The sequence below is a fragment of the Notolabrus celidotus genome, chromosome 13 (genome assembly GCF_009762535.1).
Source record: "Notolabrus celidotus isolate fNotCel1 chromosome 13, fNotCel1.pri, whole genome shotgun sequence".
Lineage (NCBI taxonomy): Eukaryota > Metazoa > Chordata > Actinopteri > Labriformes > Labridae > Notolabrus > Notolabrus celidotus.
Genome location: NC_048284.1, coordinates 3,530,124 through 3,542,736, shown reverse-complemented (window position 1 = coordinate 3,542,736; position 12,613 = coordinate 3,530,124). Strand labels below are relative to the sequence as shown.

General features: G+C 39.1%; 1 protein-coding gene across 15 annotated transcripts in view; it reads left to right on the top strand.

Moving 5' to 3' along the window:
* Nucleotides 1–12,613, top strand: part of afdna (afadin, adherens junction formation factor a) — a 151,938-nt gene that overhangs the window by 81,377 nt on the left and 57,948 nt on the right. For 8 of the 15 annotated variants that reach the window (XM_034699042.1, XM_034699044.1, XM_034699034.1 and 5 more), the window contains 4 exons: nucleotides 1,542–1,612; nucleotides 1,743–1,810; nucleotides 6,907–7,112; nucleotides 9,533–9,553. In XM_034699042.1, the coding sequence (XP_034554933.1) occupies nucleotides 1,542–1,612; nucleotides 1,743–1,810; nucleotides 6,907–7,112; nucleotides 9,533–9,553 (366 nt within the window). The remainder of the gene's footprint in view (nucleotides 1–1,541; nucleotides 1,613–1,742; nucleotides 1,811–6,906; nucleotides 7,113–9,532; nucleotides 9,554–12,613) is intronic. The other 7 variants (XM_034699046.1, XM_034699036.1, XM_034699047.1 and 4 more) reach the window with 1 other exon arrangement.

Below are 12,613 nucleotides of genomic sequence, written 5' to 3'. Positions count from 1 at the left end.
TGATCAATTAATCCACTTATTTAAGCAGCTATCTGCATTTATATGTAAAAAAAACTGAATTTTTTCTTTCTTTTCTGTTTTTATGAATTTTAATCTGCTGTTTTTCATCAGATTTTTTATTTTGAATGTTTTTATTAGACTCAGCCAAAATATCACAAATAAACAATGCAGCCATCAGACTCAGAGGCAGAAATAAAGGCTTTTTAAAACACCTGGTCCATAGTCTGAAAGTAAAATAAATAAATAAATAATACAAAATTAAAAATAAGTAAATAATGCATACAAAATATAATAATAATAAATAAATAATATTACTCTCTGTTGCTAGGATGAATCAGGCAGGCCAGGTTATTCTTAAAAACAGAATAAATGCACTCAACTTGGCAAGAACTACATTATGAATTGACTTGTTACATTTGGCCATTGTATTCATATATTAATATCAATCCTGTATCTATTTACTTATTTATTTATTCATGCTGTAGTCCTTTTTTTCTTGTTTATTAAGTTGCCTATATATTTTCCTGACTTAAAGTTAATAAAAACTGATCACTATGTTCTCATTGTGTTCTCTTATGCATTGTCATCATCACAACTGTGACTGTATGAATTGTACAGACAAAATATTGCACAATGTGTACCTGAGAAATCAGTCAAAAATGAATAAAAAGTTAAAGAAAAAATTATAATAATAATATTACAATTACTCATAATAATTAAAAATAAATACATACATAAAAAATAGTAATAATAATAATAATACAATTATTGCTAACTATTGAAAATAAGTTAATAAATATATACACAATAATTATAACAATAATACAATTTTTAAAAATAAGTAAAATTAATAAATAAACAGTTTTGTAAATAGTAATTAGGATGATGATAAAAGATACATATGGTTAAGTTGAAAAAAAAAAAGTAAATAAAATAAAAATAAAAATATTTATCACAAATCAGTTCATCAGAAAGTCAACCAAAAACAAACAAAGCTTTTTAACTGTAGTCTCACAGTTTTACTCTCCTTTATACGCACTACATGTAATGACACTAAAGATACATTCTATTCTTCTATTTCTTCTATTCTTTATCACACACAGTAATAATTAAAAAACAGTGCAAGAAACAAAAGTTTACTTTTGTGTTAACTTTGATTTTAAAGAGCTAATGCTGATGTTTCTATCCAAAACAAGACGTTGAAGCAGTTCCAGTTGCGTGTTGTGTAATCTGACTGTTCGCCGTGGGAGTCCTGATCGTTAACCTTAACACAAGACATCATGTCGGCGCTTCCAAACAGAACCACATGAGACCACATGAGACCCTGATTGAGATCAGATCAAGTCAGAAGCACCCACGTTGAAAGATTTGAGTTGTTGAATTAGTACACTGAATGTAAAACAGGAGCTCTAATCTACATCTCTGCACATTCTCACATCAGGAAAGTCTCTGCTAAATAGAGTTAGAGTGAAATTAGATTCCTGTTTGACATTATGTGTGTGTGTGTGTGTGTGTGTGTGTGTGTGTGTCTGTGTGTGCAGAGCTCAGGAAAGCTGGAGATGGAGCGAGGCATGGTCAAACCCATGATCAGAGGAGAGCAGCTGGACAGCAGGTCAGACACGCACTCTTCTCCTTTTTCACCCTCCATTTTTACTCCCTCCTCCGTCCTCTGCCTCGTCCTTCTCTCTCTCTCTCTCTCTCTCTCTCTCTCCGCTCCTCATGGCGTGTCTTTGCCTCCTCAGGTCTCAGGACGTTGCGGCAGACAGATCCGAGTTGACTCTACCGGCCGGCATCGAGTTCAGAGACAACTGTAAGTATTCGTGTCCTCTCTGCATTCCCCCGCTCTGCGTTAGTGAGTCAGTCATCAATAGCTGGAAACTATTGAACCCTCCTGGTTGTCTTTACATTACACACGGACAAACCTGCTGACCTCTCTGCTCCTGCGTTATTGGTGTGCTATAAATAACTTGTTGTAAATGTAGGACTAAACTGAATGCAGGATATGTCTGATTGTCTGCAGACGTTGTCAGTGCAGAGTCAGGGCAGTGTGTCATCATTACACAGATGTGGACAGGATGGCTCAACAAAGAGAAATATGGAAGCATAAAGAGTAAACAATGCTGGATTCATGTATTCATCCAAGATTATTTTCAGGGTGTAAGTGACCGAATTTCAGTTAAAGCTGAAGAGGAGAAATCAGCATGAATAATGTATATTTTTGATGTTTTTTAAGCTGCCTTATGCCCCAGGTTACCCTACTTCCTTTTATTTTACAAAGGCAGCAAAAGGGACTTCAAGTTGTCGTTGTATCAGTATCTATTATATCTCTCTCTCTCTGTGTGTTACTACTCAGGATTTGTATTTGAGAAGTAGAGGAAGAGAGAGTGTCCTCTTATTTGTTGATAGTGGATAGCTACTTGTACATCTATGTGTGGGACACACTGACAGAGCATCCTCTTCTATTCAGTTACAGCTACAGACGGTATAAAACATGCATTTAGTCTCAGTGATATCACCAAGTGGTTTCTGTGGAGGCTTTTTTTTTTAAGTTTTATGTTTTGGGGCTTTTTGCCTTTATTCCATAGGACAGCTGAAGAGAGACAGGAAATATGGGGAGTAGAGAGTGGGGGAAGACATGCAGGAAATGGCCTACCGGTCGGGAATTGAGCCAGCGACCCCTGCGACGAGGACTGTTGCCTCTGTATGTGGGGTGCTTAGACCGCTAGGCCACCAGCGCTCCTGTAGAGGCTTTTTTAACCCCAACGATGGTGGTTGCCAAATCAAAAATGCTGTCAGAGTTTGGCTACAACACACCCACCTGTCAGTCAAATAAGCCCCGCCCCTAATCATACAAATATTTCAGCTGTAATTCATCAAAACAGATGAGTACCCCGCATAAAATATGTTCATGTAGTCTTGCTATACAAACAGGCATTTTAACATGGATGTCAATGGGGTTTCCTTGGCTTTTGGAGCCAGCCTCTAGTGGACACTTGTGGAACTGCAGGATTTTTGCACTTCTGCATTTGCCAAGTTATTTTTTGCCTTCATTGGATAGGAGAGCTGGAGAGAGGCAGGACCAAGCGTGCCGGACACGGCCCTGGTGGTGAGGCTTTCAGCAGTGTGTCTGCCCCCTGGTGGCTGGCTGCGGTATAGGTCAAAAAATCTGTCTCCCCCATTCATTTGAATGGGGGAGCAGTCAAACTTTAAAAAATAAATACACGTCGTACGAATGTTTCTCACATCCGTATGCTGTGGTGATATGTAGTTAGTATTTGACTGTTTTGTGTCCAAGGCCTCTTTTTTTTGAAAAGTTTCTTTTTCGTTAGTTATTAGAGTTTAAAAAACGGGGTTTTACTTCCTGTTTCCTTTGATTCACAGCCGCCGTGGAGTGAAACTTCAGAGGACACACAGCGTCTTGTGACGCAACGCTGTAGGGCGGAGCTTATTACAGTGGTTTCGCAGGCTCTGGCTGCTCAATGGCGGCGCCCAGGAGAGGGATTTTTTGGCTTCAGAACCGTACAACGGGAAGAGGCGGAGCAACGCTGTCCATTTTATTTACAGTCTATGGGCAGGACATTGGGGGGGTAGAGAGTGGGGGAAAGACACGCTTAGACCACTAGGCGAACAACGCACCTTTGGCTTAATTTTTAAACACCCCAGGTTTCTACTTGTTGCTTGTCTAATGACATCAAACTACAGAAGTTGAAGGCAGATGGCGCCCTCTGCTGGTCAAAAAGGGTATCACAACTAATTTTCATCTCACTGATTTGAATCCTCACTTATGTGGGCGGATTCTCGACTTCTCTCGAGAGCTACTGTTACAAGTCAGAGTTACCGTTGTCAAGTCTGACACAAATCTTAAGAGAAAGGGAAGTTAAGTCTCTTTTTGGTTACAACATGTGATTGTGTTTCTCTTTAATCAAATCATGTTGAGATTTAACAAGGGGATAGTCTAACCATCAAACACTGAGCACACAACCAAACAAATAACAAAACAAAACCGGCTTTGTGAGTCACCATAAACTCAAAGGATTGTTCTTCTCAGTCACGCTCTACTGCCTGTTACAAACCATCAAACCAAACAATGAGTTTATTACATTTGACACAGATCTTAACTCTTGTTGTGTTTGAGCTTTAGATCTCTTTGTTGATAAAATAACACTCCTCTCTCTCTCTGTCTGTCTGACTAAATCTCTTTAGTTTCATCAGACTGAGCCGGTCTTGGTCGGTGAAGTCGTCTTAAATCAGTCCCAGAATCTGAGGACGTCTGTTTTTTCTGACACTGGATGTTTCCCACACTCTCTAGCTGTTTAACGCGTCTGTTTGTTGACTTTATTGTGCTCTGGGTCTTAGTGTGACTGTTTGCACTCAGTGTAGATTTGCTTTAATGTGAGATCATCTGTTTTCACCAGCCTGAGGAGGATTTTGATTGGTCATCGGTCAGAGCGTGGTTATGAGTCCTGTACCCATAATGCACCGGGAGAAACCATATGTTGTAAGAAGGACAGAGAGTGTGGGACAATGACGCACGCACACTTTGGAAAAACTGGGAACTTGCTGCTGATCCGGTGTTCAGGTTTTCATAAAGAGAGTTGTTTCAGTGCAGCTGCAGCCAGTTTGCCATCAGATACTGAACCAACAGAGCGAAACTGAAGGAAACTGACACCGCAGACGGGCTCAGGGTGGTTTCACTGGTTTATCCCACATGAGGCATGTGGTGCCAAGATCTGAGACCAAGCAACCACCAAAGTGACTTAAACAAACTGCTCACTGCTGCTCCGAAAGATCTATTACAGTCAATGTCATGTGTGGCATGATGAATAACGTCTGATGCCGTCTGAGGTTTTTTTTAAGGTTTGTTTTTATAATAAAAAAAGGTTTAATAGTGTAATGCTATTTATCCCCAAAAATCCTCTTTATTAAACACACATTTTACATCATAAAAATGCACCACAGTTCAGGAGACAGACATAAAAACACAGTAAAATACTTGAAACATAGAGAATACATTTAAATAAAGTAAAACAATACATTACAAAATAGATAAATGAAAATAATTATAATGATGATTATCAATCAATCAATCAATCAATCAAATGTTATCCTCAGACTCTTTCCAAACAGAGCAGGTCTAGACCGTACTCTATGTTCTATTATTAACAAAGACCCAACATCAAGACAGGATCAGATCCAGTCCCATCTTACAGACAGGACTCAGTCTGATCTCATCTTAATCCACCATGAGCAGAGCACTTTGCAGCATTTAGCAAGTTACAGTGGCAAGGACAAACTTCCTTTAACAGGCAGAAACCTCCAGCAGGAAGGAAGGAAGGAAGGAAGGAAGGAAGGAAGGAAGGAAGGGAGAGAGGGAGAGAGGGAGAGAGGGAGTGAGGGAGTGAGGGAGGGAGGGAGAGAGAGAGAGAGAGAGAGAGAGGGAGAGGTGAGCGAGGGAGAGAGAGAGAGAGAGAGAGAGAGAGAGAGGGAGAGGTGAGAGAGAGAGAGAGAGAGAGAGAGAGAGAGAGGGAGAGGGAGAGGGGGAGAGGGAGAGGGAGAGAGAGAGAGAGGGAGAGAGAGAGAGAGGGGGAGAGGGAGAGAGGGAGAGGGAGAGAGGATGAGAGAGAGAGAGGATGAGAGAGAGAGAGGATGAGAGAGAGAGAGAGAGAGAGAGAGAGAGAGAGAGAGAGAGAGGATGAGAGAGAGGATGAGAGGATGAGAGGATGAGAGAGGATGAGAGGATGAGAGAGGATGAGAGAGAGAGAGAGAGAGAGAGAGAGAGAGAGAGAGAGAGAGAGAGAGAGGGGTACGTCCACAGCAACAGAGATCCAGAGAGAGAGAGAGAGGGGTACGTCCACAGCAACAGAGATCCAGAGGAACCTACAAGACAAGGGAGCTCAGGGACTCCAGAGAGGTCTATGGTTAGTAACTTTAATGGGACAGGGAGAGTCAAAGTGAGGGAAAGACAGGATCTCAGTGTGTAGCAAATTACAGTGGCAAGGACAAACTTCCTTTAACAGGCAGAAACCTCCAGCAGGACCAGACTCATGTTAGACACACATCTGCCTGATAGTATAAGATAATACTTCAGAGGGAAATTTGGTTGTTGCAGCCACACAGACATAATAGCAAGAGTAGAACAAGAACAGTCGAGCATAAATAGAGAATGCATTTAAATATAATAAAAAAAAGGGGGTACATAGAAATAATATTTAAAAATAATAATAATAAAAATCATAATGTAAAATATTTAATTAAAGTTAAGAAAAAGATTAATACAAATAATAATTGAAATATTAATAAAAATGATGCAGATTACTAAAATTGAAGAGATGGGACATCAATTTATGGATGCAAATTAATATATGAAAGTGTATAAATACATAAACTACATTCACCAAGCATCTCATACTCTTATTATTATTATTATTATTTATTCATTATTTTTATATTTTATTTTCTGATCTTGTATGGGTGAAAACAATAAATAAATATGAAAATAAATATATGTTTTTATTTTCTTTTATTAAATATGAACAATATTGACACAATAAAGTATTAAAAAAAATAAAAGTGTATTAAAAATAATTGAAAAGTGTCAAGTTTTACCACAGCCTTACTTCTAAGTATTGCACTTGCTCTGTGAAGCTCCTCTTCTTTAAAGGCTGCTGTTTAATTTTGTCATAATTTAAAATCTTCAACCCTTCAGTGCCTTTGATCGTCTCCATATCAACTCATTATCTTTCCTTTAAATGAAGATTTCAAGCTGTAGGGAAACACTCCAGTAAAGCAACTCTTTGAGCTCCAGATTGTTATCATTGTTGTAATTCTTCTCTAACCACGAGTCCGTGTAGCTCTGTGTCAGTGTACGTGACAGTGGTCTAATTACTCTCCTCTGTGTCTCTGCAGCTGAAGACACCTTCCTGTCAGCCATCATCAACTACACCAACAGCTCCACGGTCCACTTCAAACTGTCGCCCACCTACGTCCTGTACATGGCCTGTCGATACATCATGTCGCCTACCTACCGGCCTGACATGTCGCCTTCTGAGAGGACGCACAAAGTCATCGCCATCGTCAACAAGATGGTGAGCATGATGGAAGGCGTCATCCAGGTCAGTAAACACTTCTTCAAAACTTCATGTCATTGTACATCGGACTGACTTTTTGCATTTCCACAGTGTGTGCTGCTGTTAGTTTGGCCGCGCTTCTTCATCCCCCTGAGGTTTATGCACTTCATACTGGATCATTTTAAAGCGTGTGATATTTCTTTTGCATGCCCCCTCCCCCCCCTCGTGTTCCTCCACTCTTACAAACCGTTGTTGTAAGATGTGTTTAAATGTTTGTACGTTGCTGCTTTCTTTCCAGCAGCGGTCTCTGCATTTGTCCTGTGTTTGTCTTCATGTCAGTGTTAAACGCTTGTGATGTGAAGCCTGCTATGAAGCGATATAGTGTTTACTAAATGTCAGCTGGCATGGCGCTACGATCACTGGCAGTAAGAGCTGGAAGTATGCTGATGTGACAGCTGAGAACGACCCTTAGTAACCTCATTAATGTGTGTTTAAAAAGCATAAACCTGGGGAAGAACGTCCTTAAGGCTGCATTAACATATCGGCTGTTCAACAAGATGCATCAATTTAAACCTGTCAGAGAAAAACAAGACACAGGAAGGGACTAACTTCTAGAATTTGACTAATTTTTAAATGATTTTTGGTAATTAATCAAAGGAGGTATTACTCAATAAACAGAGAAGTGATTGATTTAAAGTATTAGAATAAAGTCTAATGTAATAATCAGTATCACTTGGATTATGGTACCTTTAGAAGAAGACACTTAATGAGTTAGACACTAAATTTGTAGATATGTAGCTTGTGCTTGCATTTTTAAATATATCAACACATTAACCAGGAGATTGTGTTCAATATTGAGAACTTAGAAGACTTAGGGCCTGTGTCCACTAGTGGCGTTTCTGCTCTGATAGCACCAAGCAGCAACCTACGGTCTTGAAATATGAAGCCCATGCAGAAGTGCTAAAAACTGCAGTTCATCAAGCGTCCACTAGAGGCTGGCTGTAGAAACGCAGGAAACCACATACACACCCATTCAAAGAAGACGATCTTTACAGCAGAAATAAACATGTTTACATCCTGGTTCAAAAAACAGTTTAGGTCTGAATAGCTCATTTCTCTATCAGCACACACTGTAGGGGGTGAATTTTCAAAGATATTAAACACACGAGTTTTGCCCAAATAAGGGCATGCCTGACTTGATTGACAGGCGGGCACACTGTAGCTGTTAGGGAAAAGGCTAAAGGCCCGCCTCTTTACCTCACACTAGCTCGGACGAAGTTAGGTTGAGTTCAGCATTTCCAATATGGCACCCACAGACGATTGGCTTCAAAACAGATGGGTGACGTCACGGTTACTACGTCCACTGCTCAACTGACCAATCAAAATGAAGAAGGGGCGGGACTTAGGTTATCAACTTTGTCAACAACAATAGGGAAGGATTTTTTTTCCATTTCCTTTGCTCTGTCTGCTTAAATAAGAGCTTTTATTAAGCAGACAGAGCCATTTATAACACATGTAATGTGTAACCACCAAGGGAAGTAAAGGGGTGTTAGAAAGCTCTTGTAAAATAGCAACAGTAAGCATTAGTGAGAAGTGTTTTGAATTGAGGTTGTGGGTGTTGCCAGCGCAAAAACAGCCATTAGTGGAGACAGGCCCTTAATCGTATCTGCAGATTGAAGCCACATTAACTTTGTGTATTGCATCCTTGTGCATCCTGCATTACAATCTGTCCTTGATTGATCACTTTGAGCCTTACGCAATAACAAAGTTTGACATGTGAAACTATTTGTAGTCACAGTTCTTTGTTATACTGAGACTACATTTCCCATGAGCACCTGCTGCTTGTTTCTGCAACAATAACTGAGAAGGCTAACACCCTTTTCAGTTATTTTAAAAGGGAAATTTGCTTTAAAACTCAACTTCTTAAATATGATGAAGGTTTTATTCATGTTACAGGTCACTTAAAATGTCGACAGGAGTTGAGGAAATTTAAACTGTTTTAATTTAAAATATTTTTTTTTTTGTCTTTTTGTTTTAAAAAATCTGTTAAAATTAAATAAATCAATGCATTTTTAAAGTTTTTGTTCTGTATACACCTTAATATATTTAAAAATCTAAGTATTTTTTAAAAATTAATCATGTTAATTTTTCAAAGGTCGTTTCTTGCCTTCGTTGAACTAGCTAAACGTGCAGACATTTGCAGTATTTTGTTTTTAAGCTGACCTTCATCCATAATTATCTTTACTTGATTATAACGGCTTTACATTGTTCACCATGAACCATGTGTGTGTGTGTCAAACTGTACATATATGTGTTTGTTACATGGCTGTGTCCATACTGTAGCTGTTGACGTGTTTTCTCTCTGTCCTGTGAACGTGTTCCTTCCTCCTCCTCCTCCTCCTCCTCCTCCTCCTCCTCCTCCTCCTCCTCCTCCTCCTCTTCCTCCTCCCCCTCCTTCCATCCAGGAGATTCCTGAAGGGGATCAGGTAGGATAGCACATTAGCACACCATGATACGGCTGCTACAGACTTCTTGTCTTCCTCCCTTGCTCTTCACTTCTTCCTCTCTGTCTCTCTCTCTCTCTCTCTCTCTCTCTCTCTCTCTCTTCTGGTGTGGGCAACATGGATAAAGTAACATTTCATCGCAGTAACTCTCTGCTTCTGTCAGGATCTGGTGGAAGTTTTGACTCAATTTAAACTTACTAATAAACATGTCATGCATACGTGTATTTTAAAACAGGCAACATAGAGTAAGAAATAGCTCTTAGAATTGAATGAATGGCATCACATTTTGTTGCAGGTACTTCATTTTCTTGATTAATAAAGATGCACTTTAGTACCGCTAAATTAAATTTGTGATCTGGCGGACATAAAGAGCACGTCTGCAGATATTTCAAACTGCTTGGCTCTTTCAACAGCTCACTTTAAATAGGTGATCTAGTTCATTTCTAAAACACTTTACACCTTTTAAAATTGTTGCAAAGGTAAATATGACTTGCTTCCTGAGATGCCTATGATGTAGCAGTTCTCTTAATTTGGCAATAAATAGGATTAATACCATATTAAATTCAGAGCAACACAAATATAGATAAAACAGCATCAAATGTAAAACTTTCCTAATAAACCAGGTCCAGGTAGGACCGCCGGACAGCTGGAGTCATGTGACCAAGGTTTTCCTCTCCTCATCCATGTTGTCTTTCCGGTCCTCTGAAAACCTCTGACCTGTTGACTCCAGGCCTGACTCCACTCATCATGACTTTGGTTTGTTGTTGTAGTTAAGTGAAATACGATCTGGTGATGACACAGTGTTTTATTCTGAAAATTAACCGGATGTTTTCATTTTGTTTTGGTGAAACCTGACTTCCTGTCCCGCTCCATCTGCTCTGTTGAGATTGATGCGTCTGGCAGAACCTTAAAAATAAGATAAGATATTACTCTACTAGTCTCACAACGGGGAAATTTAAAGTGTTACAGCAGCAGAGTACACAGTGCAAAACAGTATGAAGTAAACAAGAGCATATATAGCAATTATTAAAAAGTTATTAGCAATTAAAATAAAACAAAGTAAAAGAAGCATATCTTAAGAATGTAGATACTAGGGGTGAGCCCGACTAAGGATTTGCTTAGTCGAATCTGATTCATCAGATTTTGCCCATAGTCGAATGTTTGTTGTTTTTCCTTATTGACCCAGGATCATCTGAAGTTTTATTTCCTAACATTTTGAGCTACCATGAACGTAGAAAGATTTAAAGGCCAGCTGAGGTACGTCTGCTCCACAGGTACCCACTAAATGGGAGAGTCCACCTTTAATTACCAGGGGAGATTTAATTACCACTTTAAGGAGATTTAACACTTCAAGAGCTGTTCTCAGAATTACATTAAATAAGTCTATATTTATATCAAAATAGGATAAATGAGACACTATTTTTACGGGAAAAGGGAAAATAGTGTAAAATTAGACATTGAGCACCCCCATGGTTTGAATGGAATGATCCACATTTCATATGCAAATATTCGACTTTGAGATTGGCAGTCGACTAAGACTCGTTAGAACCAATCGTCGAATATTTGACTATTTGGGGTCACCCCTAGTAGATACACACAACTAAATAAGTGCATTTAAAAATATTTACAAAACCAGTGATGCAGTGAAAAATGTGCACAGACTGGTAACATAGGTTAAAAGCGATGTGCAGAACTGAGAAGATGGGTAGTAAAATGTATTGCACATGAGGAAAAAAATAAAGATTAATTCAATTAATGTGAATCATTTCAATTTCAAATTTAAACTGACAAAACGTAGAAATTCCAATTTTTTTTTTGCCAGTTCTGTTTACTGAGCAAAAATCAATGACATTGTAATTTGTGTACAAGTTTACATTTTTTAGTTTTTCATTTAAACGGAAGAAAGGGAAAAAAAAACAAAAAAAACAACACAACAATGAGACTGGGAAAAACGACACTCCTATCAGGAGAAACAAGGTGCATACATGTGCATAGTTATATACCTGTAGAGGTCCATAGATACAGAATTACAAGGGAGCTCAGGGACTCCAGAAAGGTCTATGGTTAGTAACTTTGAAGGGACAAAAGGAGTTAAAGTAAGTGAATAAGTGAGGGAAAGACAGGATCCCAGTGTGTCAGTCTAAGCCTATAACAGCATAACTAAGACCTGGTCCAAGCCTGATCCAGCTCTAACTATAAGCTTTATCAAAAAGGAAAGTTTGAAACCTACTCTTAAAAGTAGAGAGGGTGTCTGCCTCCTGATCCCTGACTGGTAGATGATTCCAAAGGAGAGGGGCCTGATAACTGAAGGCTCTACCTCCCATACTACTTTTAGAGACTCAAGGTGTGAAGAGCAGGCCTGCATGTTGGGAGTGTAGCGTTCTAGAGGGGTAATAGGGAGGTCCATAGATACAGAATTACCTGCACATTTACAATATAAATACACCAGTCCCAGAACTCAAAAAGAAAAAAAAACACCTTCCTCCCTAGCCCAGCTCAGCAGGAGAAATTAATGCACACAAATGCGGGAATACAGCAAGAAATTCCAATATTGAAAATATCTTTGCATACAGCGACAGTAGACTAAAATCTGTAGCAAAATAATGCCACAGTTAACTGCAGCAATACTTAAAGATCACTTGATAAAAAGCTAAAGGATCCTAGTTTTAAAAATGAAATGAAGACAACAATATGCAGAATTTAAAAATGTGTTGTGTCTTTCCAACCATAAGTCTATTTATTCTAGATCTTTAAAGCACAGAGAAACTGTTCTATTGTACTTTAATCTGTCACAATGTCTGGGATAGAGCTCAAACTAACCCTGATCATCATGTTGCCTCTCAGATCTCTGAACTCTCTCTAACTCTCTCTCCTCTCCGCTCTCTGTCGGCTTTTGTGACCAGCCCTTCATTGTTGCTGCTGCTTCTTTTCCTCCATCCTAACAGAAATGTCAAATAAAGCCATGATAACTCGTCCTCCCACAGCTGGAAAAACTAAGCAACAACAGCAACATCAACCTGACTAATTCCATTCAGCTTCCTG